General features: G+C 42.8%; 1 protein-coding gene and 1 pseudogene across 10 annotated transcripts in view; one reads left to right on the top strand and one right to left on the bottom strand.

Moving 5' to 3' along the window:
- GAPVD1 (GTPase activating protein and VPS9 domains 1) overlaps nt 1-27234 on the bottom strand; it is a 101105-nt gene that overhangs the window by 55802 nt on the left and 18069 nt on the right. For 7 of the 10 annotated variants that reach the window (XM_074395339.1, XM_074395343.1, XM_074395342.1 and 4 more), the window contains exons 2-6: nt 12649-12865; nt 8930-9773; nt 5691-5777; nt 1272-1406; nt 940-1129 (exon numbers count right to left, since the gene is read on the bottom strand). In XM_074395339.1, coding sequence (XP_074251440.1) covers nt 940-1129; nt 1272-1406; nt 5691-5777; nt 8930-9773; nt 12649-12833 — 1441 coding nt within the window. In that variant the 5' untranslated portion in view covers nt 12834-12865. Of the gene's footprint in view, nt 1-939; nt 1130-1271; nt 1407-5690; nt 5778-8929; nt 9774-12648; nt 12866-16710; nt 16809-21092; nt 21211-27234 lie in introns of those variants that run through there. The other 3 variants (XM_074395341.1, XM_074395340.1, XM_074395344.1) reach the window with 3 other exon arrangements.
- On the top strand, nt 7092-7192 carry LOC120366460 (U6 spliceosomal RNA; annotated as a pseudogene).

The following is a 27234-nucleotide window of genomic DNA, read 5'->3' as shown; positions in this document are numbered from 1 at the left end:
CTCATTCTGTCACCCAGGCTGAAGTGCAGTGGCACGATCATGGTTCACTGCAGCCTCAACCTTCCAGCCTCAACCAATCTCTCTATCTCAGCCTTCCAAGTAGCTGGGACCACAGGCATATGCCACCACACCCAGCTGAGAGGGCTACATAATTTTAAAAATGACTACTTATAGGCCAGGTGTAGTGGCTCACAGCTGTAATTCCAGCACTTTGGGAGGCTGAGGCAAGTGAATCTCCTGAGGTCGGGAGTTCAAGACCTGATCAACATGGAGAAACCCTGTCTCTACTAAAAATACAAAATTAGCCAGGTGTGGTGGGGCATACCTATCATCTCAGCTACTCAGGAGGCTGAGGCAGGAGAATCACTTGAACCCAGGAGGCAGAGGCTGCGGTGAACGGAGATGGTGCCACTGCACTCCATCCTGAGCAACAAGAGTGAAACTGTGTCTCAAGAAAAAAAAAAAAAAAAAAAAAATGGGGCTGGGCATGGTGGCTCATGCCTGTAATCCAATCACTTTGGAGGCCAAAGTGGGTGGATCACCTGAGGTCAGGAGTTCAAAACCAGCCTGACCAACATGGTGAAACCCCATCTTTAAAAAAAAAAAAAAAAAAAAAAAAAGGTAAAAAGAAGAAAAAAAAAATGACTACTTACAACACTTCCAAAATTTTTTCAAGAAAAAACAATAAAATTTAAACAAACTATACTGTGGATAGTATGACTTCAATTAATTATGAAAAGTATGTAGACAAAGCTAAAGCCTACTGGATAAAAATTAACTAATCTGATACGATTTCTAAAAATTGAAATACCATCAGTAAACATGAAGAGAAAGACTTTCTCAACTATTTAAACATATATTCCAAAACACTGAACAATAACAAAGGCTAAGGCAATATTAAATTTAAGGGAAAGCTCTGATATGATAAACTCTCTTTACCTATAGGTAATCGATTCTTTTTATTTGCTGGAGTGGTTGCTGGAGACAGCTGAGGTGTATTGTATGGAGTCATTTCTAAACTGCTGCTTTTTCCTGGCTTGGCCGGGGGTAGGTTTGCCAATAAATTGTCAAGAGCCATTCTATCTTCTCTTAGTTGATCTCCAGACATGACACTCTTCATAAAATTCACCTGGCAAAAGCAAAGAGCATTAGCTAGTGAAATCATTTTTTCAAATACAGTATGTATTTCTCACACAATGTACTCATGTATGTTTCTGCTCACACTTAGCTAAAAGACTTTTGAGAGAACTATTAAACAATGAAGCCATTACCAGAGTAATAAGCTGACTGTAGGTTATATAAACCACAGTTCTGCTCAATCCTTCCAGAAGATTAACGGAAGACAATGGAGGGGTCTCCACAGCACGGCCCCCAATCACAACATCAAGGAAAGCAGCAACACAGCTCTGTTAAAACAGGAAAACAACAGTGAAACATCTCCCCTTTAAAATACTGGAACAAAATTTCTCATTAAGGTGGACAAGCATGAAAAAATTTTAACATCTTAAAAATCCTATTTTTTTGGCCGGGCGCAGTGGCTCACACCTGTAATCCTAGCACTTTGGGAGGCCAAGGTGGGTGGATCACCTGAGGTCAGGAGTTCAAGACCAGCCTGGCCATCATGGTGAAATCCCATCTTAAAAAAAAAAAAAAAAATTCCTATTTTTCTAAGATGTTAAACAAATCAATTTTTTTTTCTTTTTTTGAGACAAAGTTTTGTTCTTTGGTCCAAGTTGGAGTAAAACGGCGCCATCTCAGCTCACTACAACCTCCATCCCCCAACACCCCCTTTCCACCCATTAAAGCGATTCTCCTGCCTCAGCCTCCCAAGTAGCTGTGATTATAGGTGTCACCACCATGCCCGGCTAATTTGTGTATTTTTAGTAGAGATGGGGTTTCGCCATGTTGGACAGGCTGGTCTCCAACTCCTGACCTCAGGTGATCCACCTGCCTTGGCCTCCCAAAGTGCTAGAATTATAGGTGTAAGCCACCTCGCCCAGCCTAATTGTTGTATTTTTTGTAGACATGGGGTTTCACCAAGTTGCCCAGACTGGTCTCAAACTTCTGAGCTCAAGTGATCCACCCACCTCAGCTTTCCAAAGTGTGTACAGCACTAGGATTACCAGAATGAGCCACTGCACCCCACCTAAAAAAATTAATCTTTTTTTGTACTGATACTAGACTAAGATCTTGGGGCTGGGTGTGGTGGTGCATGCCTGCAAACCTAGCACTTTGAGAGGGCAAAGGGGGGTGGGTTGCTTGAGCTCAGAAGTTTGCAACCACTTGGGCGACGCGGCAAAACCTTGTCTCTATAAAAAATACAAAAATTAGCCAGGTGTGGTCATGCGCACCTACAGCCCCAGCTACTTGGGAAGCTGAGGTGGGAGGACTGCTTGCACCAGGGAGGTCAAGGCTGCAGGAGCTCAGATGGCATCAGTGCACTGCAGCCTGGGTGACAAAGTAAGACCCTGTCTCAAAAAAAAAGGAAATAAAGTAAGATCTTGGAGACAAACATAACACAACACAGACATAACAGTAACACTGTGTTACTATTTCTGAAAGGGGAAGGATGAGGTGGATGGAACTACACAGTATACGTAGGAATTTGCTTGTACACATATGGACCTCTAGTAGGATACACAAAAGCCTGGTAACATCAAGAATCTTTTGGGGGCCAGGCATGGTGGCTCACGCCTCTAATCTCAGCTACTCGGAGGCTGAGGCAGGAGAATTGCTTGAACCTGGGAGGTGGAGGTTATGGTAAGCGAGGTCGCATCACTGTACTCCAGTCTGGGTGACAAGAGTGAACTTCCATGAAAAAATCGAAACTCCATCTCAAAAAAACAAAAACGGCCGGGCGCAGTGGCTCATGCCTGTAATCCCAGCACTTTGGGAGGCTGAGGCAGATGGATCACGAGGTCAAGAGAAAGAGACCATCCTGGTCAACATGGTGAAACCCCGTCTCTACTAAAAATACAAAAAATTAGCTGGGCATGGTGGCACGTACCTGTAATCCCAGCTACCCAGGAGGCTGAGGCAGGAGAATTGCCTGAACCCAGGAGGCGGAGGTTGCAGTGAGCAGAGATTGCGCCATTGCACTCCAGCCTGGGTAACGAGCGAAACTCCATCTCAAAAAAAAAAACAATGAATCTTTTGTGGGGGCAGGGAATGAAGATTAGAGATGAGAGGTGGAAAAGGAATTTTACTGAAATATCCTTGAATTGGGCCGGGTGCAGTGGCTCACGCCTGTAATCCTAGCACCCTGGGAGGCTGAGGCAGTGGATTACAAGGTCAGGAGATCAAGACTATCCTGGCCAACATGGTGAAACCCTATCTCTACTAAAAATACAAAAATGAGCTGGGCATGATGGCAGGCGCCTGTAGTCCTGGCTACTCAGGAGGCTAAGGCAGGAAAATCACTTGAACCCAGGAGGCAGAGGTTTCAGTGAGCTGAGACTGAGCCACTGCACTCCAGCCTGGGCGACACAGCAAGACTCCAGCTTAAAAAAAAAAAAAAAAAAAGCCAGACACAGTACCTCACGCCTGTAATCCCAGGCGGATCACCTGCCTTGGTCAGGAGTTGGAGACCAGCCTGACTAACATGGTAAAACCCTGTCTCCACTAAAAATAAAAAATTAGCCAGGCATGGTGGCACACACCTATAATCCCAGCCACTAGGGAGACTGAGGCAAAAGTATCGCTTGAACTCAGGAGGTTGCAGTGAGCCAAAATCATGCCACTGCACTCCAGCCTGGGTGACAGAGGGAAACTCCATCTCAAAAAAAAAAAGAAAAGAAAAAAAGAAATATCCTTGAATTTTCCTAGGTTGAATGGATACCTACTCAAGGTAAGACTGATTAAAATTTTATTTAACTAAATTAATTGAACAATGTCATAGATATTAACTTATAAACTACACTTAAAATTAAACAATTATCGACTAGGCATGGTGGCTGACATCTGTAATCCTAGGATGCTGGAACACTGAGGCAGTAGGATCGCTTGAGGCCAGGAGTTCAAGACCAGTCTGGGCAACACAGCAAGAGCTCATCTCTACAACAATAAAAACCGGGCACGGCGGTGTGCCCCTGCAGCCCAGCTACTTGGGAGGCTCAGGTGGAAAGATTGCTTCAGCCCGGGAGTTTGAGCCATAATCATACCACTGCACTCCAGCCTGGGCAACACAGTGAGACACTGACTCAAAAATTTTAAACTTACAAAATTATTGCTGATTCATATTTCTATGGATTTCAAAGTTATACAACTATTTTAAAAATTTAAAAGTTGGCCGGGCGCGGTCGCTCAAGCCTGTAATCCCAGCACTTTGGGAGGCCGAGGCGGGTGGATCACGAGGTCAAGAGATCAAGACCATCCTGGTCAACATGGTGAAACCCCGTCTCTACTAAAAATACAAAAAATTAGCTGGGCATGGTGGCGCACGCCTGTAATCCCAGCTACTCAGAGGCAGGAGAATAGCCTGAACCCAGGAGACGGAGGTTGCGGTGAGCCAAGATCACGCCATTACACTCCAGCCTCGGTAACAAGAGTGAAACTCCGTCTCAAAAAAAAAAAAAAAAAAAAAAAAAAAAAAAAAATTAGAAGTTATACAACTACTGCTGATTCAGTTTCTATGGATTTAATCTAGTGACAATTTTTTAAAAATAAACTTTTTGGCCGGGCGCGGTGGCTCACGCCTGTAATCCCAACACTTTGGGAGGCCGAGGCGGGTGGATCACGAGGTCAAGAGATCGAGACCATCCTGGTCAACACGGTGAAACCCCGTCTCTACTAAAAATACAAAAAATTAGCTGGGCATGGTGGCACGTGCCTGTAATCCCAGCTACTCAGGAGGCTGAGGCAGGAGAATTGCCTGAACCCAGGAGGCGGAGGTTGCAGTGAGCCGACATCGCGCCATTGCACTCCAGCCTGGGTAACAAGAGCGAAACTCTGTCTCAAAAAAATAAATAAATAAATAAATAAATAAAATAAACTTTTCGAAATAAAATTATCTTAATAGTTCTGATTCTCTTTATGTGGCATCTGTGGGAGTTAATCATCTTTAATGACATCTTTTTTTTTGTTTTGTTTTGTTTTGTTTTGTTTTAAGATGGGGTTTCACCGGGCGCGGTGGCTCAAGCCTGTAATCCCAGCACTTTGGGAGGCCGAGGCGGGTGGATCACAAGGTCGAGAGATCGAGACCATCCTGGTCAACATGGTGAAACCCCGTCTCTACTAAAAATACAAAAAAATTAGCTGGGCATGGTGGCACGTGCCTGTAATCCCAGCTACTCAGGAGGCTGAGGCAGGAGAATTGCCTGAGCCCAGGAGGCGGAGGTTGCGGTGAGCCGAGATCGCGCCATTGCACTCCAGCCTGGGTAACAAGAGCGAAACTCCGTCTCAAAAAAAAAAAAAAAAAAAAAGATGGGGTTTCACCATGATGGCCAGGCTGGTCTTCAACTCCTGACCTCAGGTGATCCACCCACCTTGGCCTCCCAAAGTGCTAGGATTACAGGCATGAGCCACCGCGCCTGGCCAATGACATCTTTTCAATGCTGCTGATCCAATACTGTAACTAATTAAAAGAACATTTAATTCAGACATCACCTAAGGACAAGATTTAATAGAGTTAGTGAGCAGTTAGGCTCACTAATACTTCAGCAGAATTTTCTATAAACCATATTTATTCTTACTTTGTCAAATTTTCCAAGGCTGCTCTTTGTTCGGGGATCTCCCTCTTCAGAGCCAGTCATTGCTAACTGCTGCAAAAGGCGGCCCACCTGCAACCCAAAGCAGTGGTAGGGACACATAAGCTATAGATAGATACTCACAAATTCCTCTTAATGAAAGCAATCATGTCTATTCTTTTCTAAAAATCTGTTTCATAATACTATCCATTCCACCTGACCAGGCATATGATATAGTATCCCCAATAAAATGCATACTTTATATCAGCTTTTACTATTTTTAGATTGAGAGTTATAGAGAGAATATAGAAATTTTTGCTTTAATTTCTCTTTAACACATAAGATATCAACAATGGGGGGGAAAAAAGTACAGGTTGGGTGTGGTGGCTCACACCTGTAATGCCAACACTTTGGGAAACTGAGGTGGGTGGATCACCTGAGGTCAGGAGTTCAAGACCGGCCTGGCCAACATAGCGAAATCCCATCTTTACTAAAAATACAATAATTAGTCAGGCATGGTGGAACAGGCCTGTGGTCCTAGCTACTCGGGAGGCTGAGGCAGGAGAATCACTTGAACCTGGTAGGAAGGGGTTGCAGTGAGCCGAGATCGAGCCACTGCACTCCAGCCTGGGTAACAGAGCGAGACTCCATCTCAAAAAAAAAAGGTACAATACATTTGCTTCTGGTATTTTACTTTTCATGTGTTTAGAGCCTGACTCACTCATAAATTACCTCAAGTTAATATTAACAACATTACCCTAGAGAGTTCACAATGCACTCAAGGTAGAATTTTTTTCCTAGATTTAAAAGCAAATAATTTCTATGGAACACAAGCTGGTTTAGTGAAGTAAATACTAATTCATAGACAAAGTACCTTACTGGCAAAAGTAAGTTGTTACTGTACTCTCTTTAAAGGCTGATGATGAAAGTCATTACAGCATCCTCTTCTTAATATCGGGGACAAGCCCCCTTTTTACTATTTTGAAAATATGTAATTCAATCTCTACTGGAATGACAAAATATAAAACTACAATTATATTACCTACCATAAGAATAAATTTGATGTTTCACGGGCTGTGAGGCACAGTGCCTCACACCCATAATCCCAACACTTTGAGAGGTCAAGGTAGGAGGATTACGAGGCCAGGAGTTCCAGACCAGCCTGGGCAACACACCAAGACCCTGTCTCTATAAAAACATGTTTTAAATGATCCAGGTGTGGTATACACCTACAGTCCCAGCTACTCAGGAGGGTGAGGCAGGAGGGTCACTTGAGCCCAGGAGTTAAAGGTTACAGTGAGCTAAGATGGCACTACTACAGTACAGCCCGGGTAAGAGAGTAAGACTCTGTCTCAAAAAAAAGAAAAAATTAGTTTCATGGATGTTAAGGTGTTGAAAATCTTCTGCTTGCTTCAGCAGCACATATACTAAAATTGGAACTCTACAAGAGATTAACATGGCCCCTGTGCAAGGATGACACACAAATTTGTGAAGAGTTCCATACTATAAATTTTTTAATTTAGAAAATGTTTTTAAAAGTTAAAAATTTTATTTCAGGCATTTCTATATAGTAAATTGGTAAACATCCCAAGGTGATATAACTGATCATAAAAAACAAGAGTTAATCATTTTTTTGGATTAAAAAAAAATTTTTTTTGAGGCAGAGTTTCGCTCTTATTGCCCAGGCTGGAGTGCAATAGTGCAATCTCAGCTCATTGCAACCTCCTCCTCCCAGTTTCAAGCAATTCACCTGCCTCAGCCTCCCGAGTAGCTGGGGTTATAGGCAGGCAGCACCACGCCCAGCTAATTTTGTATTTTTAGTAGAGACAGAGTTTCTCCATGTTAGTCAAGCTGGTCTCAAACTCCTGACCTCAGGAGATCTGCCCGCCTCAGCCTCCCAAAGTGCTGGGATTACAGGTGTGAGCCACCACACTCAGCCAATTTTTTCTTTTTTTTTTTTAATAGACACAGGGCAGGGGGGTCTATGTTGCCGAAGCTGGTTTGGAACTCCTGGCCTCAAACGATCTGCCCACCTTGGACTCCCAAAGGGCTGGGATTACAGGTGACAGCCACTATACCCAGCCTGAGCTAATCATTTTTTAAAAAGCACCCAAAAATAGTCTATTGTGAATAAATCTTCACAGTATATCTGAGGGATATGATTAAAAGAGTTCATGAAGAAATAATAACCTGAGTTCAGTCATTCAGATGATTGGAAAAAAGTGCTAATATAGATCCAAAAATCCTCCTTCTGAAACTCTTAGAAGAGTTTCAGATTTCAGAATTTAGAGATTTTAGAAAGGTAATATAGTGCATATATACAACATATTCAATATATAGATGGCATTCTGTAATTAAATGCATTAACATTTCTGCAACAAAACATGAGTATTCACTAGCACTAAACGGAATAACAATTATAAATATAGCTGGGCCTGGTGGTGGGCGACTGTAATGTCAGCTACTCGGTAAGCTAAGGCAGGAGAATCACTTGAACCCAGGAGGCGGAGGTTGCAGTGAGGCAAGATTTCACCATTGCACTCCAGCCTAGGCAACAAGAGTGAAATTCTGTCTCAAAAAAGAAAAAAAAAAAAAAATAGGCCCAGCATGGTGGCTCAAGCCTGTAATCCCAGCACTCTGGAAGGCTGAGGTGGGCAGATCACAAGGTCAGGAGATCGAGACCATCCTGGCCAACATGGTAAAACCCCATCTCTACCAAAAATACAAAAAATTAACTGAGCGTGGTGGCACACACCTATAGTCCCAGCTAATCAGGAGGCTGAGGCAGGAGAATCGCTTGAACCTACTGCACTCCAGCCTGGTGACAGAGAGAGACTCCATCTCAAAAAAGTAAATAAAAATTTAAATTAAAAAAATTGTGAATAGCCTCATGTTAGTTCAGCACAGGTTTGCTACCAAATGAAGTATAGAAGACACTCAGTTTTTATTCATTTTGAGTTTTGAAATTATAGAACAAGAATGGTGGACTTGTTCTAGAAAAATTTAATCAACTCTATATTCAAGTGTGTGAGGATTCCATTTAAAAACAAATACAAAATGTTTTGTGACTGCAATAATTCTAAATCCCAGTATTATTGCTTTTATTTACTAAGATGCAAATATTTAGGACTGGTTGAGAAAAAGTAGTAAGAATATATCAATTGTCACCGTATTATTTGTTCCCACCCCCACAGCCTAATCAACTGATTTTAAATGCCACATTCATGAAAACAGCAAAAGCATACCTGCATCAGATTAAATCGTGCCACCTCATTAATAGGAGCATCGGAAATTATTCCATACTGTTCTGGATTGACAACTGCAGGACAAATGAAGCAGGCCAGCAGGAGATCAGTACACATTGCCCTGACCTCCCCAACTTCCAGCCTATCTACACAGGAAAGGGTTTTGTACATCTGAGACACGATCCACCTTAAACTATGTGGAAAACAGTATGTGTTCTGTTTGAGATAACCAATAAATTTGTTCACCAAAGCCACTAGTTTGGCTTCATTGGACTCCACCATTTCTTGAACTTTTTGCCTAAATCTATCTGAGCCCTTCTCTCCGAAGAGTTTTTCCTGCTGAGATGGGGAGAACCTTTCAATTAGCTTATTTGGATCTGTTTCCAGGTGATCTTCATCTTCAACAAGCAGTTGCATAATTGGCTCATGTAAAGTGGCTGTGAGGAAAAGTTTGGCAGAAAACAGTCCTTCAGAAAAAAGTTTAAATAAGATGCTGAAGGCACAAGTTCCTCTCCTCAAAAGTCGCCTAGGGTTGTCACTTTCTTTAAGTTCAAATTCAATCAAGTATCGCAAAACCTGAAGGAGGTAGCTTTCATCTTCTTGCATGATGCAATTGCCATACAGGGAGGTAAAAACTGTGTAAATAACACTTTGTGTATTCTCTTGATTAAGTTTCTCTCCAGCAACCAAAGAGGAGGCAATAAGACGAGGATTTTCTCTCAATCGACTCAAGAATTCTCCATAAGCAGTCTCCTGAAATCCCAATTGTTTATACCCATCAACAAATTGTGTATCTTCCAAAATCTTGGCATGTTGGCAACATTCAGCAGGGGAAGCTTCAGCACTAAAAAAATGAGCAAACAAGCAAAATAATAGTATTAATAATAATAACACATACGCTATATCCAAACATGGATATGTGAGTTAATTATAGTCCCAACGAGGTCACTCTGAACTGCTAAAATTTTTTAGATCAACAGCATCTCAATGAGTAAAGGAAGACAAAACTAAAGTACAAAGGACAATTTCCTCATATCAAATCAGAATCAATGAAAAGTATCAGGGCTGAGCACTGTGGCTCAAGCCTGTAATCCCAGCACTTTGGGAGGCCAATGCGGGCAGACAGACCACTTGAGGCCAGGAGGTTGAGACCAGCCAGGACCACATGGCATAACTCCCATCTCTTCTAAAAATACAAAAATTAGCCATGCATGGTGGCAGGCGCCTATAATCCCAGCTACTTAGAAGGCTGAGGCAGGAGAATCGCTTGAACCCAGAAGGCAGAGGTTGCAGTGAGCTGAGACCATTCCACTGCACACCAGCCTGGGCAATAGAGCAAGACGGAAGAAAAAAAAGAAAGAAAGAAAATTATCAGTTTGGACATCCTAACAACTACTGTCAAGAGTTGCACTCTTATGGACTAAATTAAAATTAGCTACAGGCCACAGTGGCTCACGCATGTGATCCCAGCACTCTGGGAGGTCAAGGTAGGAAGATCACTTGAACCCAGGAGTTCGAGACCAGCCTGGAAAACATGATGAAACCTCACCTCTACAAAAAAAAAAAAATACAAAAAAAGAATTGGTAAAATACAACTATATTTAACTGAAAAAAAAAAAAAAACAAAAAAGTAGCTAGATGTGGTGGCGTGTGCCTGTAGTCCCAGCACTCAGGAGCCTAAGGTGGGAGAATTGCCTGACGTCAGGGGGTTGAGACAGCAGTGACCCAAGCACCACTGCATTCCAGCCTGGGCAACAGAGCCAGATCCTGTCTGGGGAAAAAAAAATCAGCTATAGTTAAACTGCTTATTCACAGACATAAGAAAGTTTATAAATATTGAAGTACTAAAAAATAATAAAAATGGCCAGGCGCTGTGACTCACGCCTGTAATACCAGCACTTTGGGAGGCTGAGGCAAGCAGATCACAAGCTCAGGAGTTTGAGATCAGACTGGTCAATATGGTGAAACCCCAATCTCCACTAAAAATAAAAACATTAGCCAGGTATGGTGGTAGGTGCCTGCAGTCCCAGCTACGCAAGAGGATAAGGCAAGATAATTGTTTGAACCCAAGAGGCAGAGGTTGCACTGAGCCAAGGTCGTCCCACTGCATTCCACCCTGGGCAACAGAGCAAAACTCCATCATTCATTCATTCATTCATTCATTCATTCATTCATAAATAAAAATTTAAAATAATAATAAAAGTAAAAATGAAGTCCATATGGGCATATTGCTCAACCTTTCTCAAAAGCAACATGCCAGTACGTAACGACCTGCAGAATCGCATCCTTTAACCAGGCTTTTTGCTTCTAGAAACAAATCCAAATGAAATAAGCCTAAAAGATGGGGGGGAAAAAACACAATGCCCACAGCAGCACTGTTCTTTTTTTTAAAAAAAAACTTATTTTTATTGAGGTAAAATACAGTAAAGTGCACAAATATCAAGCATTCACCTTAAACAATTTTTACGCATACATGCACCCAGTAATCTCAGATTAAGACAGTGAACATTTTAAATACCCCAGAATGCTTCCACATGTCCTTTCCCAATCAATACCACCCTCTCAAGCCCAACAAGGAAACATTACTCTGGTTTCTGTTATCAAAGATCAGTCCTGCCTCATTTTGAACTTCATACAAATAAAATTATACATAATGTATTCTTTTGAGTCTGGCTTATATTCTCAACAGCACTAATATTCTTAAAGTTATTCTGACTGTTCTTCTGGCCAGGCACAGTGGCTCATGCCTATAAAGCTAGCACTCTGGGAAGCCAAGGAGGGTGGATTGCCTGAGCTCAGGAGTTCGAAACCAGCCTGGGGAGCACGATGAAACCCTGTTTCTACCAAAAATATAAAAAATTGGCCGGGCGCGGTGGCTCAAGCCTGTAATCCCAGCACTTTGGGAGGCCGAGGCGGGTGGATCACAAGGTCGAGAGATCGAGACCAACCTGGTCAACATGGTGAAACCCCGTCTCTACTAAAAATACAAAAAATTAGCTGGGCATGGTGGCGTGTGCCTATAATCCCACCTACTTGGGAGGCTGAGGCAGGAGAATTGCCTGAACCCAGGAGGCGGAGGTTGCAGTGAGCCGAGATCGCGCCATTGCACTCCAGCCTGGGTAACAAGAGCAAAACTCCGTCTCAAAAAAAAAAAAAAAAAAAAATTAGCTGGGCATGACAGCATGCACCTGTAATCCTGGCTACTCCGGAAGCTGAGACAGGAGAATTGCCTGAACCCAGGGGGTGGAGGTTGCGGTGAGCCAAGATCACACCATCACATTCCAGCCTGGGCAACAGAGCGAGACTCAGCCTCAAAAAAAAAAAATTGTTCCTCTTAGGTGTTAGCACAATAAAATATGTGGTTTCTAAACCTGAAAAATAGCTATATAATATCAAAACAAGAAAACTTATAAATTAAATAACATTAGGAGAAAAGCAGAACAGATAATTTATTCTCTACAACATTAATATTTTATATAGACAAAGACACAAAACCAACTGGTGTGATATAAAATGTCAAGGCTTAAGTTATAATTTTCTATAGCAATGCCTATGTTAATAATCAAACTGTATTTATAATACAAAAACTCACCTTAATATTGATTTAAATTATCTTAAACCATGTACTTTGTTGGAAACAGATTCATTTGTTTACAGTTAATTTATTTACAGAATCATAGTGGTTCATAGAATTTAAAACCTGAAAATCATTTATTTACCTGGTTATGATAAGCCGATCCAAATTGATTCTCTGTTGCTTCGCAATCCAAGCCGTACGATACAACTTTTCAGCTGTCTTAAGTACATCTGCATTGAGCCTCTGAATGAGCTGTTTCTCTGAGTTTACATATAAGCGCTCCTGCTTGAGGTGATGAGCCAGAGTATGAATATCTAGCTTCACCATCTTCAATGTGGGAAAGGCTCAAAGGCTGATCACTAAGAGTAAAAAGACAAATATTTAAAGTTTATGTCACCTAAGTTATTTTCTAAACTCAAAACGGATAGGAGAACAGATTAAGAATTAGGTTATATTTGGCCAGGCATGGTGGCTCATGCCTGTAATTCCAACACTTTGGGAGGCCCAAGGCGGGCAGATCACAAGGTCAAGAGATCAAGACCATCCTGGCCAACATGGGGAAACTTCATCTCTACTAAAATTTAAAAAATTAGTGGGGCATGGTGGCGCGAGCCTACAGCTCCAGCTACTCAGGAGGCTGAGATGAGAATCGCTTGAACCTAGGAGGCAGAGGTTGCAGTGAGCCGAGATCGCACCACTGCACTCCAGCCTCGTAAGAAAACAAAACTGGAGACTCTGTCTCAAAAATAATAATGGTAATAATAATAACAATAATCAGGTTATGTTTGATACCACTTTAACTCTAATTTTCAAATAATCTGTATGTTTTTATTACAAAAGTATTATAGGTTTGGTATAGAAAAATTGGCAAATACAGGTAAGCAAAAAGAAAACAAAGTTTACTGCTAAGGCCACTGCTCAGAGATAGTTGTTGTAAATCCTGTGTATATCCTCAAATCAAATGCCTGTTAACCCCAGAGTTACCCTTCACCGTGCTCTTTCAAATCGTAATCAAAATATCCTGCCGATTCTATCTTCAAAATATATCTAAAATCTGACTACTTATTCCCACCTCCATTGCTAATCACATCAATTCTCATTAGGTCTATAACCACCACATCCTAAGTGATCTCCCTGCTTCCTTTCTGGTACTTCTAGAATCTGTTCTCTACATAGCCTAGTGAATTAAACTTAAGTCAGATCACTTTATTCCCCTACTAGAAACCATCCAAAGGCTTTACTTCATGATAGAATGAAATCTGAAGGTACTACATGATCTACCCCTGGCTACTTCTCCAATTTCCTCTCCTACAATCCTACCCTAGTTCACACAGCTCCAGACACATCTGCCTTCCCGCTGTCCCTTGAACAGGCCAAGCATGTCCCTCTCTCAAAGTGTACACATTTGCTGACCTCTCTGTCCAGAAGGTTATTCTTCCAGATAGCTACAAGGCTAGTGCGTTCATTCCATTCAGATTTCTCGACGCAAATGTCTATTTAGAAAGGTCTTCTCAGGCTGGGCACGGTGGCTCAAGCCTGTAATCCCAGTGCTTTGGGAGGCTGAGGCGGGTGGATCACGAGGTCAAGAGATCGAGACCATCCTGGTCAACATGGTGAAACCCCGTCTCTACTAAAAATACAAAAAATTAGCTGGGCATGGTGGCGTGTGCCTGTAATCCCAGCTACTCAGGAGGCTGAGGCAGAAGAATTGCCTGAACCCAGGAGGCAGAGGTTGCAGTGAGCCGAGATCACGCCATTGCACTCCAGCCTGGGTAACAAGAGTGAAAATCTGTCTCAAAAAAAAAAAGAAAGGTCTTCTCAGACAATTCCTTCTAAAATAGAAAATATAACTTCCTAATGCCTCTTCTGGCCTTTTAAAAAAGCAATGCCCCTATCTAGCATTATATTACAGATATCTACCTGCATGTTAATCATGCTTATTATGAGGCTTCCCCACCAAAAAGTAAATGCCAACAGGGTCAAGCCTTTTTTGTTTTATTCACTCACAGCTGTAATTTCAGGGACTAAGAGAAGACCTGGTTCATAGGAAGAGTTGAATAAATATTTGCCAAAGGGATAAATGAAATCTCACTACTCTTGTTTATCTAGTAGCTAAACAAACTGATACAAATATCACACATATTTTAAAACATTATTATTTAAGCTATGCCCTTGAACCTAGAATTTGTGCCAAATCACAAATGTGAAATCAACAATAGAAATACCTGTAGCACAGATAACAGAACATAATACTGTGTGTCCAGGAAGCAGACAATCATCAAGTTAGCAAAAAATTTCTTGGTCAGGTATGGTGGCTCATGCCTGTAATCCCAGCATTCTGTGAGTTCAAGGCAGGTGGCTCATTTGAGGTAAAGAGTTCGAGACCAGCCTGGCCAACATGGTGATACCCTGTTTCTACTAAAAATACAAAAATTCAGCTAGGTACGATGGCTCACGCCTGTAATCCTAGCACTTTGGGAAGCCAAGGCAGGCGGATCACGAGGTCAGGGTTCAAGACCAGACTGACCAACATGGTGAAATCCTGTCTCTACTAAAAAATACAAAAATTAGCTGGGCATGATAGCTCATGCCTGTAATCCCAGCTACTTAGGAGGCTGAGGTAGGAGAATTGCTTGAACCAGGACCCGGGAGGTGGAGGTTGCAATGAGCCGAGATTGTGCCACTGGACTCCAGCCTAGCCTATAGAGCAAGACTAGATCTATTTAAAAAAAAAAAAAAAAGGCCGGGCGCGGTGGCTCAAGCCTGTAATCCCAGCGCTTTGGGAGGCCGAGGTGGGTGGATCACGAGGTCAAGAGATCGAGACCATCCTGGTCAACATGGTGAAACCCCGTCTCTACTAATGGTGCAAAAAATTAGCTGAGCATGGTGGCGCGTGCCTGTAATCCCAGCTACTCCGGAGGCTGAAGCAGGAGAATTGCCTGAACCCAGGAGGCGGAGGTTGCGGTGAGCCGAGATCACGCCATTGCACTCCAGCCTGGGTAACAAGAGCGAAACTCCGTCTCAAAAAAAAAAAAAAAAGGCCGGGCGCGGTGGCTCAAGCCTGTAATCTCAGCACTTTGGGAGGCCGAGGCAGGTGGATCATGAGGTCAAGAGATCGAGACCATCCTGGTCAACATGGTGAAACCCCGTCTCTACTAAAAATACAAAAAATTAGCTGGGCATGGTGACGTGTGCCTGTAATCCCAGCTACTCAGGAGGCTGAGGCAGGAGAATTGCCTGAACCCAGGAGGCGGAGGTTGCGGTGAGCCAAGATCGCGCCATTGCACTCCAGCCTGGGTAAAAAGAGTGAAACTCTGTCTCAAAAAAAAAAAAAAAAAAAAATTTTTTAATTTCTGCAATTTTAAACTTTCTTTTCTTATTTGAATGAACGAATGTCTAGGAAAATTTCAGGTAGGACTGTGAAATCCTGAATTTAATTGCTTTAAAAAAAACCACTTTCTTGTACCTTATTGATTCCCCAGCAAAATATGCAAAGCTGCTATCCTAAATCTCCTACCCAGGCGTCCCGAAACTGCGGCCCCCTGAGGCCATTTATCCGGCCCCCCACCGCATTTCAGGAAGGGGCACCTCTTTCATTGGTGGTCAGTGAGAGGAGCACAGTATGTGGCGGCCCTCCAACGGTCTGAGGGACAGTGAACTGGCCCCCTGTGTAAAGTTTGGGGACGCCTGTACTGTTGGAGAGTGCTTTCCATATTGCTTTCCTCTGAAAAGATATTAGTATGTCTAGTTTGCCAAGATGATTTCCTATTGAATTAGTCACAAAAGCATGTGTGTACATTTTTTTAAATGGTGGCATAAATACATTTATTCTTCTTAATTTAGTCTACAGAAAATGCATGTATGACTTTGCAGACTTTCATGTGGGAACTCAAACACCCGCTAGGGGGCTCTAAGTCCACAGGCTAAGAACAGAATCGTGCTCTAATGGTTTTAATTACGAGAAGTATGGTAGTTAATGAAAGCAGTACTGAAACGGGCTGTTAAAAACCTCTATGCAGCCCAGCATGGTGGCTCACACCTGTAATCCCAGCATTTCGGGAGGGCGAGGCAATCAACTCAGGTCAGGAATTTAAGACCAGCCTGGCCAACATGGTAAAACCCCATCTTTTTTTTTTTTCTTTTTTGGTAAAACCCTATCTGTACTAAAAATACAAAAAAATTAGCCGGGCGTGGTGGTGGGTACCTGTAATTCCAGCTACTCCAGAGGCTGAGGCGGAGGACTGCTTGAACCCAGGAGGCAGAAGCTGCAGTGAGCCAAGATCGCGCCAGTGCACTCCAGGCCTGGGTGACAGAATGAGACTCCATCTCAAAAAAAACAAGTACCCATTTCTTCTATTTAAATTTAAATATAAGCAGGCTTACTAGCCGGGAACAGTGGCTCATGCCTGTCATTCCAGAACTTTGGAGGCCAAGGCGGGTGGATCACGAGGTCAGGAGTTTGAGACCAGCCTGGTCAACATGATAAAACACCATCTCTATTAAAAATACAAAAAATAGGCCTTGCGGTGGCTCACACCTGTAATCCTAGCACTTCAGGAGGCTGAGGTGGGTGGATCACCTAAGGTCAGAAGTTCAAGACCAGCCTGGCCATCATGGTGAAACCCCATCTTAAAAAAAAAAAAAATAGCTGGCATGGTGGCAGGCACCTGTAATCCCAGTTACTCAGGGGGCTGAAGCAGAAGAATCATTTGAATCTGGGAGGTAGAAATTGCAGTGAGCTGAGATTGTGCCATTGCACTCCCGCCTGGGCGACAGAGTGAGACTCTGTCTCAAAAAAAAAAAGGGCAGGCTTACCATACCAGTATTAATCTTCAAATAAATTTCTCTGGGAGGCTGAGGCGGGTGAATCACGAGGTCAAGAGATCGAGACCATCCTGGTCAACATGGTGAAACCCCATCTCTACTAAAAATACAAATAATTAGCTGGGCGTGGTGGCGCATGCCTATAATCCCAGCTACTCAGGAGGCTGAGGCAGGAGAATTGCCTGAACCCAGGAGGCAGAGGTTGCAGTGAGCCGAGATCGCGCCATTGCACTCCAGCCTGGGTAACAAGAGTGAAACTCCGTCTCAAAAAAGAAAATAAATAAATAAATAAATAAATTTCTCTGTAACTGTTGTAGTGATTCTGGGGACTTTTTTTTTTTTTTTTTTGAGACAAGAGTCTCACTCTGTTGCCCAGGCTGGACTACACTGCCACTATCATGGCTCACTGCAGCCTTGACCTCCTGGGCTCAAGTGACCCTCAAACATCAGTCTCCTGAGCCAGGTGTGGCAGCACATGCCTGGGACTACAGGTGTTAAGACACCACACCTGGGTAGACTGTTTTTATTTTTTTCTAACTCCAACAAATTTAAATTCACTTGTGTTGCCATATCACATTAAGGAAGTCTGTTGCATCTCAAAAAAGTTAGGTTGGGCTGTGGTTCACACCTATAATCTCAGCACTTTGGGAGGCTGAGGTGGATGGATTATCTGAGGTCAGGAGTTTGGCCAGCCTTGCCAACATGGTGAAACCCTGTCTCTACTAAAAACACAAAAATTAGCTGGGCGTGGTGGCACACGCCTGTAGTCCCAGCTACTTGGGAGGCTGAAGTGAGAGGATCGCATGAACCTGGGAGATGGAATTTGCAGTGAGCCAAGATCATGCCACTGAACTCTAGCCTGGGCAATAGAGTGAGACCCTGCCTCAAAAACACACACACAAAAAAAAGTTATTGAGAGTACCTACTTTAGAGTTTTCCATAGATATTTGTATATATTTTCATAACAACCCTCGCTGCTACAAAGATAAAGGAAATGTAGAAAATCAACAAATAATTGTTAAAATTTATACATTCTTTGACAAAATCAATGATGAACTTTTTTAAATATTCAGATGAATTCTAATATGTATTTGCCTACAAGATTTCCTGGTCTTGTAGTTGTATTGCTACAATGGGAGAAAAAGGCAAGAGAAACTGTTATAAATTAAAAACAACATAATGAAATGCAATGCATTGAGTCTTGACTGGCTCTTATTTAGGGAGAAAAAGAGAGAAAAGCCACTGTAGGGACAATTGGAAAAATTTAAACATGGACTGGATATCAGAAGATATTAGAAAAGTATTGTTAACTATTATTAGGTGTGATATTGGTATTGTGATTACACAGAAAAACATATTGCTTTTAAGAGATGCATGCTCATGTATATATTTAGAAATAAAGCGTTAGGGCCGGGCACAGTGGCTCAGGCCTGTAACTCCAGCACTTTGGTAGTCCGAGGTGGGCGAATCATTTGAGGTCAGGAATTCAAGACCAGCCTGGCCAACATGGTGAGACCCCATCTCTACTAAAAATACAAAAATGAGCCAGTAATGGTGATGTGCACCTATAATCTCAGCTACTCGGGAGGGTGAGGCAGGAAAATCACTTGAACCTGAGAGGCGGAGGTTGTTGTGAGCCAAGATCGTGCCAGTACACTCTAACCTGGGTGAAAAAGCAAGATCCTCGAAAGAGAGAAGGAAGGATGGGGGAGGGGAGGGGAGGGGAAGGGAGGGGAGGGGAGGGGAGGGGAGGGGAGGGGAGGGGAGGGGGGAAGGAAGGAAGGAAGGAAGGAGAAAGGATGTCTAAAACTTGTACATGGTTCAGCAAAAACATAAAGAGATTTTTTTTAATAGAGTAAAATATAAACTGTTGAACTGAGATGGTAGGTATATGTGATGACTGTGCTATCTCTCAATGGTTTTGTATATTAGAAATTATTCATAATTTAAAAATTGAGGAAAATACTTCAGAAATTCTTTTTTATTTATTTATTTTTTTTGTTTTTTTAGATGGAGTTTTGCTCTTGTTAACTCAGGCTGGAGTGCAATGGCGCGATCTCGGCTCACCTCAACCTCCGCCTCCTGGGTTCAGGCAATTCTCCTGCCTCAGCCTCCTGAGTAGCTGGGACTACAGGCGTGCGCCACCATGCCCAGCTAATTTTTGTATTTTTAGTAGAGACGGGGTTTCACCATGTTGACCAGGATGGTCTCGATCTCTTGACTTCGTGATCCACCCGCCTCGGCCTCCCAAAATGCTGGGATTATAAGCGTGAGCCACTGCGCCTGGCTGAGAAATTCTTAATTGTGCCTTTTTTGCTGCTTAATTCAATATAATTGAACAAATATATGACTGAGTTTTGCTGGAGCCTAGCCAAATCCCCTAATCTCAAGAATTGCACAACCTAATTACAACTGAAATATTGTTAAAGATAGGGAACATAAGGTCAGGCGCGGTGGCTCACACCTGTAATCCCAGCACTTTGGGAGGCCGAGGCGGGTGGATCACGAGGTCAAGATATCGAGACCATCCTGGTCAACATGGTGAAACCCCGTCTCTACTAAGAATACAAAAATTAGCTGGGCATGGTGGCGCACGCCTGTAGTCCCAGCTACTAGGGAGGCGGAAGCAGGAGAATTGCTTGAACCCAGGAGGCGGAGGTTGCGGTGAGTCGAGATCGCGCCATAGCACTCCAGCCTGGGTAACAAGAGCGAAACTCCGTCTCAAAAAAAAAAAAAAAGAAAGAAAGAAAGGGAACATAAAAGGCTGGGCACAGCTGGGCATGGTGACTCACTCCTGTAATCCCAGCACTTTCGGAGGCTGAGGCGGGTGGGTCACCTGAGGTCAGGAGTTCAAGACCAGCCTGACCAATATGGTGAAACCCCATCTTTAAAAAATAAAAAATAAAATAAAATAAAAAATAAAAGGCTGGGCACAGTGGCTCAGGCCTATAATCCAAGCACTTTGGGAGGCCAGATCATCTAAGGTCAGGAATTTGAGACCAGCCTGGCTAACACGATTTCTACTAAAAATACAAAAAAACAGCCAGGTGTGGTGGTGCATGCCTGTCATCAAAGCTACTCAGGAGGTTGAGGCAGGAGAATCTCCTGAACCCAGGAGGCGGAGGTTGCAGTGAGCTAAGGTTGTGCCATTGCACTCCAGCTTGGGCAATAAGAGCAAAACTCCATCTCAAAAAAGAACCTAAAATGCTTTCAATGACACAGCAAAATAGGAGCCAATTCATGCAATTTAGAAATTAAAATTTTCAAATATAACTTCACTTTAAAAAATTAACATGAGGCTAGGTGTGGTGGCTCCCACCTGTAATCCCCAGCAATCTGGGCAGCTGAGGCAGGCAGATGACATGAGCTCAGGAGTTCAAGATCAGCTTGGCCAACATGGAGAAACCCCATCTCTACTAAAAATACAAAAATTAGCTGGGTGTGGTAGCGCATACCTGAACCCAGCTACTTGGAAGGCTGAGGTGGGAGGATCACTTGAACCCAAGAGGCAGAGGCTGCAGTTAGCTGAGATTATATCACTGCTCTCCAGCTTGGGTGGGTGACAGAGCCAGACCCTGTCTAAAAAAAAAAAAAAAGGGGGGGTTTGATACTTTTAAAAGTATACCAATTTGTCTGCTTTTCTCAGATACCGCTATAATATCAGAGAAGTTAAGAGTCACCAGGAATAGCTTAAATAAAATTTAGACATGAATTAACTAAAAGTAGGAAAAAAAAAATTTTTTTTTTTGAAACAGAGTTCACCTTGTTGGCCAGGCTGGTCTCAAACTCCTGACGTCACGTGATCCACCTGCTTCAGCCTCCCAATGTGTTGGGATTACAGGCATGAGCCACTGCACCTGGCCAGAAAATTTTTACAATACTAAAGACAACAGAAAAGTACAGATATTAGGAAATAAATCAGTTTGTTTCCTAAAAAGTAACAATAATATGAACATCAAACTAACAATAATAGTATTAATATCAAACTAAAATTTATTTAGGACTTATGCCAGTTACTCTATTTTTTTTCCTAATTGAACTCTTACAGCCCTGTGACAGGTATACTCTCATTATCCTCATTTGACAGTTAAGAAAAGAATTGACGTATCTAGTAAGTAGCTAAGTCAAAATTTAAACAAACTCAGTTCTGACTCAAAAGAAGCACTTGCTCTCAATCAACTAATCTAAATATTTTGTCAGTAACACCTACTTTAATTTTTAGTTCTGTTAAAAATTTACTCCTTAGGCCAGGTGCAGTAACTCACACCTGTAATCCCAGCATTTTGGGAGGCCCAAGGCAAGCGGATCACAATGTCAAGAGATTGAGACCATCCTGGCCAACATGGCGAAACACCATCTCTAATAAAAACATAAAAATTAGCTAGGCATAGTGGCGCATGCCTGTAGTCCCAGCTACTCAGGAAGCTGAGGTAAAAGAATCACTTGAACCCAGAAGGCAGAGGTTGCAGGGAGCCGAGATTGCGCCACTGCACTCCAGCCTGGTGACAGAGTACGACTTGGTCTCAAAAAAAAAAAAATTTACTTCTTAAAGTTCCTGTTACCTATTGGTTTTTACAGAACTTTTATTTGGCTTCTGGTGACATCTACTTCATTTGAGTTTACACCCAAATACAACACAAAGCGTATTGTTTCCAACCCTTATCTCTTGACTGAGCTTAAATTCTTTATTTCCTCTATCTGCAAAACATCTGAACATTAAGACAGAATTTCAGAATTGAAAAGTCTATTAAAAGCCATTTCTCTCAGCACCATAGAAAGGTTTTTTTAAAAAAAGCCATTTGGCCAGGCACAGTGGCTCACGCCTGTAATCCCAGCACCTTGAGAGGCCAAAGAGGGTGATCACCTGAGGTCAGGAGTTCAAAACCAGCCTGGCCAACATTGTGAAACCCCGTCTCTATTAAAAACATAAAAATTGGCTGGGCACAGTGGCTCAGGCCTGTAATCTCAGCACTCTGGGAGGCCAAGGCAGGCAGATAACAAGGTCAAGAAATCGAGACCATCCTGGACAACATGGTGAAACCCCGTCTCTACTAAAAATACAAAAATTAGCTGGGCAAGGCAGTGTGCTCCTGTAGTCCCAGGTACTCAGGAGGCTGAGGCAGGAGAATCACTTCAACATGGGAGGCGGAGGTTGCAGTGAGCCGAGATCATGCCATTGCACTCCAGCCTGGGCAACAAGAGCAAAACTCTGTCTCAAAAAAAAAAAAAAAAAAAAAACTAATTTATCTACTTTAATTCGACAAATATTTCTGAAATGTATTCAGAAATACAGGCACTGTATTTACACTGACAATACAGAACAAAACAGACATAACCTCTGTCCTCAGAAAGTTTAGTCAACTGTGAAGCTAAGAACAAGTAAGTTACAAGTCACTTCAAGTATGATGAAAGAAGACCTAAGAGTCCAACCACCCAAGATTCAATATCTTCCAAATGGAGAATTACAATTTCCCTTTTAAAACCAGCATGTTTCAGACCTATTTCTGCATTGCACAAACAGACTCTTAGACTGCAAAGTCAGGAATCATCCTCTTCCTCAGCAAGGTCTGCCACCAAGTTCTACTCTCACATTGGTCCTTTCCTTTGGAATTGCTGTGCAAATAACCAACTTCAATGCCATAAATTCATGACAGGAGTGGAAAAGTTTTCTATTTTTTTTTTTTTTTTTTTTTTTTTTTTTTTGAGATGGAGTTTTACTCTCGTTACCCAGGCTGGAGTGCAATGGCGTGATCTCAGCTCACCGCAACCTCTGCCTCCTGGGTTCAGGCAATTCTCCTGCTTCAGCCTCCTGAGTAGCTGGGATTACAGGCACGCGCCACCATGCCCAGCCAATTTTTTGTATTTTTAGTAGAGACGGGGTTTCACCATGTTGACCAGGATGGTCTCGATCTCTTGACCTCGTGATCCACCCGCCTCGGCCTCCCAAAGTGCTGGCATTACAGGCTTGAGCCACCGTGCCCGGCCCAGGAGTTGAAAAATTTTCTAACGTTGTTCCTATACTTAAAGTTTCTTCTCTATCCAACCTATCCTACACTAACAGATTGGTATTTCCAAAGCAACACTAAATATAATCCTTTCCAATCCCTCCAAAATTCCTTTTGAAAGCCATTAATGATTTCCCAATAGTGCCAGAATATATTAAAACATCTACAGAAGTCAGGAGCGCCTGTGTGCTCAATTAAGATTCCCCTTGATTGGCAGGGAGTGGTGGCTTACGCCTGTAATCCCAGCACTTTGGGAGGTCGAGGAGGGTGGATCACGAGGTTAAGAGATCGAGACCATCCTGGTCAACATGGTGAAACCCCTTCTCTACTAAAAATACAAAAAATTAGCTGGGCATGGTGGCATGTGCCTGTAATCCCAGCTACTCAGGAGGCTGAGGCAGGAGAACGGCCTGAACCCAGGAGGCAGAGGTTGCGGTGAGCTGAGATCACGCCATTGCACTCCAGCCTGGGTAACAAGAGCAAAATTCCGTCTCAAAAAAAAAAAAAAAAAACCGACCCAGCTTTTCAACACTAGATATTTCTGGTAAGAAAGAAAGATAATTATTTAAAAAAAGAAATAAATAAAAATAAATTTTAAAACCCAGCTTTGAATCTCATTTCATTTAACCACACTATCACCCTCCCCCTCTTGCAGGTACATACTGTAGTCTTCCCAACACCACACAACTCCAACAATGATTTGACCCCACACCAAGATTTTCAAGCCACTGATCTTACCACCTTTTTAACTAATCTTCACCTGCTTCCTGTTTTTGCCTCTCTCCTTACCTAGCTAGCATAAACGCCATGGTCAATGATTATAAACACTTACTTGAATGCACCCTCAATCTGCCCTCCTAACTAGACTAAACTGCAATCCCAGTTAAATTCAATGTTCTCCTTCATCAACACATGTAGATGGGAAAACAAACACACATGACAACATTAGTATCCTTTCTTTTTTCCTGAAACGGTGTCTTTCTCTGTCATCTATGCTAAAGTGCAGTGGCATAATCACAGCTCACTGCAGCCACAACCTCCCAGGCTTTTCTTCTATTTTTTTGAGAGACAGGGTCTCCCTATGTTGCCTAGGCTGGTCCCAAACTATTGGGCTTAAGTGAACCTCTTGCCTTGGCATCCCAAAGTGCTGGGATTTACAGGCATGAGCCATTGTGCCAGTCTTTTTTTTTTTTTCTCTGAGACAGGGTCTTGCTGTTGCCCAGGATAAAGTGTAGTAAGTAAAGTGATCATGGCTCAATGCAGCCTTGACCTCCCAGACTCAAGCAATCCTTCCACCTCAGCCTTCAGAGTAGCTGGGACCACAGGCACATGCCACTACACCCAGGTGATTTTTTAATTTTTATTTTGTACGGATGGGGTCTCATTATGTTGCCTAGGCTGGTATCAAACTCCTGGGTTCAAGTGACGCTCCTGCCTTTGCCTCCCAAAATGCTGGGATTACAAGATGGACGCTTACTGCTGTGGCACATGCACACTGTATTTTCCCAATCCATCCCCCACTGTCCCACCCTCCAAGGCAACTAATTCATACAATTTCCTCTTCTCAAACCTCCAACACCTCTTCCCTTATGCTTATTGAGCTCTTTGCTTTTGTCTTCACTGAGAAAACCGAAGCAAGAGAGATTTTCCACAAGCTCACAGTATCATACTTACATTGACTTATCTGTATTTGTGCTCTTTCTACTTGCTTTCTTTTACTTTGAATGAACTGCTTTCCTACTGGTCAGTGCCAACCCTCACTTGAACAATGGCTTCCTTCCTTCATATCTACTTAAAAACATTACTAAATAAATCCCAACCACCCGGCCAGGCATGGTGGCTCACGCCTGTAATCCCAGCACTTTGGGAGGCCAAGGCAGGTGCACCACAATGTCTGGAGTTGAAGACCAGCCTGGACAATATGATGAAACCCTGTCTCTACTAAAAACACAAAAAAAATTAGCCAGGTGTGGTGGTGCATGCCTGTAATCCCAGCTACTAGGGAGGCAAAGGTAAGAGAATTGCTTGAACCCGGGAGGAGGAGGTTTCAGTGAGCCAAGATTGCGCCATTGCACTTCAGCCTGGGCAACAAAGCGAGACTCCATCTAAACAAAAAAAAAAAAAAAAAAAAAAGAAGGAAATCCCAACCACCCTATCCCCACGTTCATATTTTTCTCTCTACTGGATCATTTTTACCAACATATACACTTACTGTCATCTTTCATCTTAGACAAAAAGAAATCTCTTTACTTCACTTTCCCCTTTCAACTTCCATCCCATTTTTTCTCCATCCCTTTACAGCAAAACTCCTTCAAAGAGGTGTCTTGCCTCTCATCAATTCCTGAACTCACTCTCATCAGTTTTGCTCCACTATTCAAAACTACTAGTGTTCAACAGTAAATACATTACTAAATCCACGGCAAACATCGTTCCTCCTCTTCCTGACCTAACAGAAGCATCTGAGATGGTTGACATCTCTCCTCTTTAAGAAACTTTCTTTGACTTCTAGGACACCACATTCTCATGGTTTTGCTCCTGTCCTTCTCTACTCAGTCCGTCTCCTTTGTTAGTTGCCCTATTTCCTTAATGATGAAATTGTGGATAAATTACCCCAAGGCTCAATCTTCAGACCTTTCTCTTTTCTATCAAAACTTATTTCCTAGGCAATCTCATTAAGTCTCATGGCTTTTTAAGTACCATGAAAGTGCTAACAGTTCCCAAATTAGTATCTCCATTCTGTGCCTTTCCCCTGGACCCAGATCCAAATATGCAACTGTCTAGTCAACATCTCCCTTGGGTTGTATAACAAGCATCTCAAGATTAAAACATGTCCAATACTGATCTCACCTTCCCCCAAAAATACCTCCTTCCCTGCCCACAAAAAGAGATCCTTTCCCATCTCAATCAATGGCAATTCCAACCTGTCAAATGCTCAGCCCCAAAACTCTCTCATTCTTGACTCCCTTCTTTCTCTTAAATCCTATACTCAATCCATACCAAATCCTGATGTGTATCTTCAAAACACATTCAGAATTTATCTACTTCTGAACACTTCATATATCTCACCTGGATTACTGCAATAGTTTCCTAACTAACCTCGCTTCAGTCTTTGCTCCTAGTACACTATGAACACAGCGGCTGGAGAGAGCCTGTAAAACATGAGTCAGCTGGGCACAGTGGCTCACACCTGTAATCCCAGCACTTTGGGAGGCCAAGGCAGGGAGATCACAAAGTCAGAAGTTTAAGACCAGCCTGGCCAACATGGTGAAACCCCATCTCTATTAAAAATTTTTAAAATGGCCGGGCGCAGTGGCTCAAGCCTGTAATCCCAGCACTTTGGGAGGCCGAAGTGGGTGGATCACGAGGTCAAGAGATCAAGACCAACCTGGTCAACATGGTGAAACCCCGTCTCTACTAAAAATACAAAAAATTAGCTGGGCATGGTGCGCGTGCCTGTAATCCCAGCTACTCAGGAGGCTGAGGCAGGAGAATTGCCTGAACCCAGGAGGTGGAGGTTGCGGTGAGCCAAGATCGCGCCATTGCACTCCAGCCTGGGTAACAAGAGTGAAACTCCGTCTCAAACAATTTAAAAATTTTTTAAAATTTAAAAAAATTTTTAAATAAAAATAAAAAAATTAAAAAAAATTAGCTGGGTATGGTGGCATACACCTTTAATCCCAGCTACTCAGGCGGCTGAGGCAGGAGAATCACTGGAACCCAGAAGATGAGGTTGCAGTGAGCCAAGACGGTGCCACTGCACTCCAGCCTGGGTGACAGAGCAACACTCTGTCTCAAGAAATAAGAAACAGGGCCGGGTGCGGTGGCTCAAGCCTGTAATCCCAGCACTTTGGGAGGCCAAGGTGGGTGGATCACGAGGTCAAGAGATCGAGACCATCCTG

Source organism: Saimiri boliviensis, chromosome 2, assembly GCF_048565385.1.
Source record: "Saimiri boliviensis isolate mSaiBol1 chromosome 2, mSaiBol1.pri, whole genome shotgun sequence".
Lineage (NCBI taxonomy): Eukaryota > Metazoa > Chordata > Mammalia > Primates > Cebidae > Saimiri > Saimiri boliviensis.
This window is presented reverse-complemented; position numbering and strand designations above follow the sequence as displayed.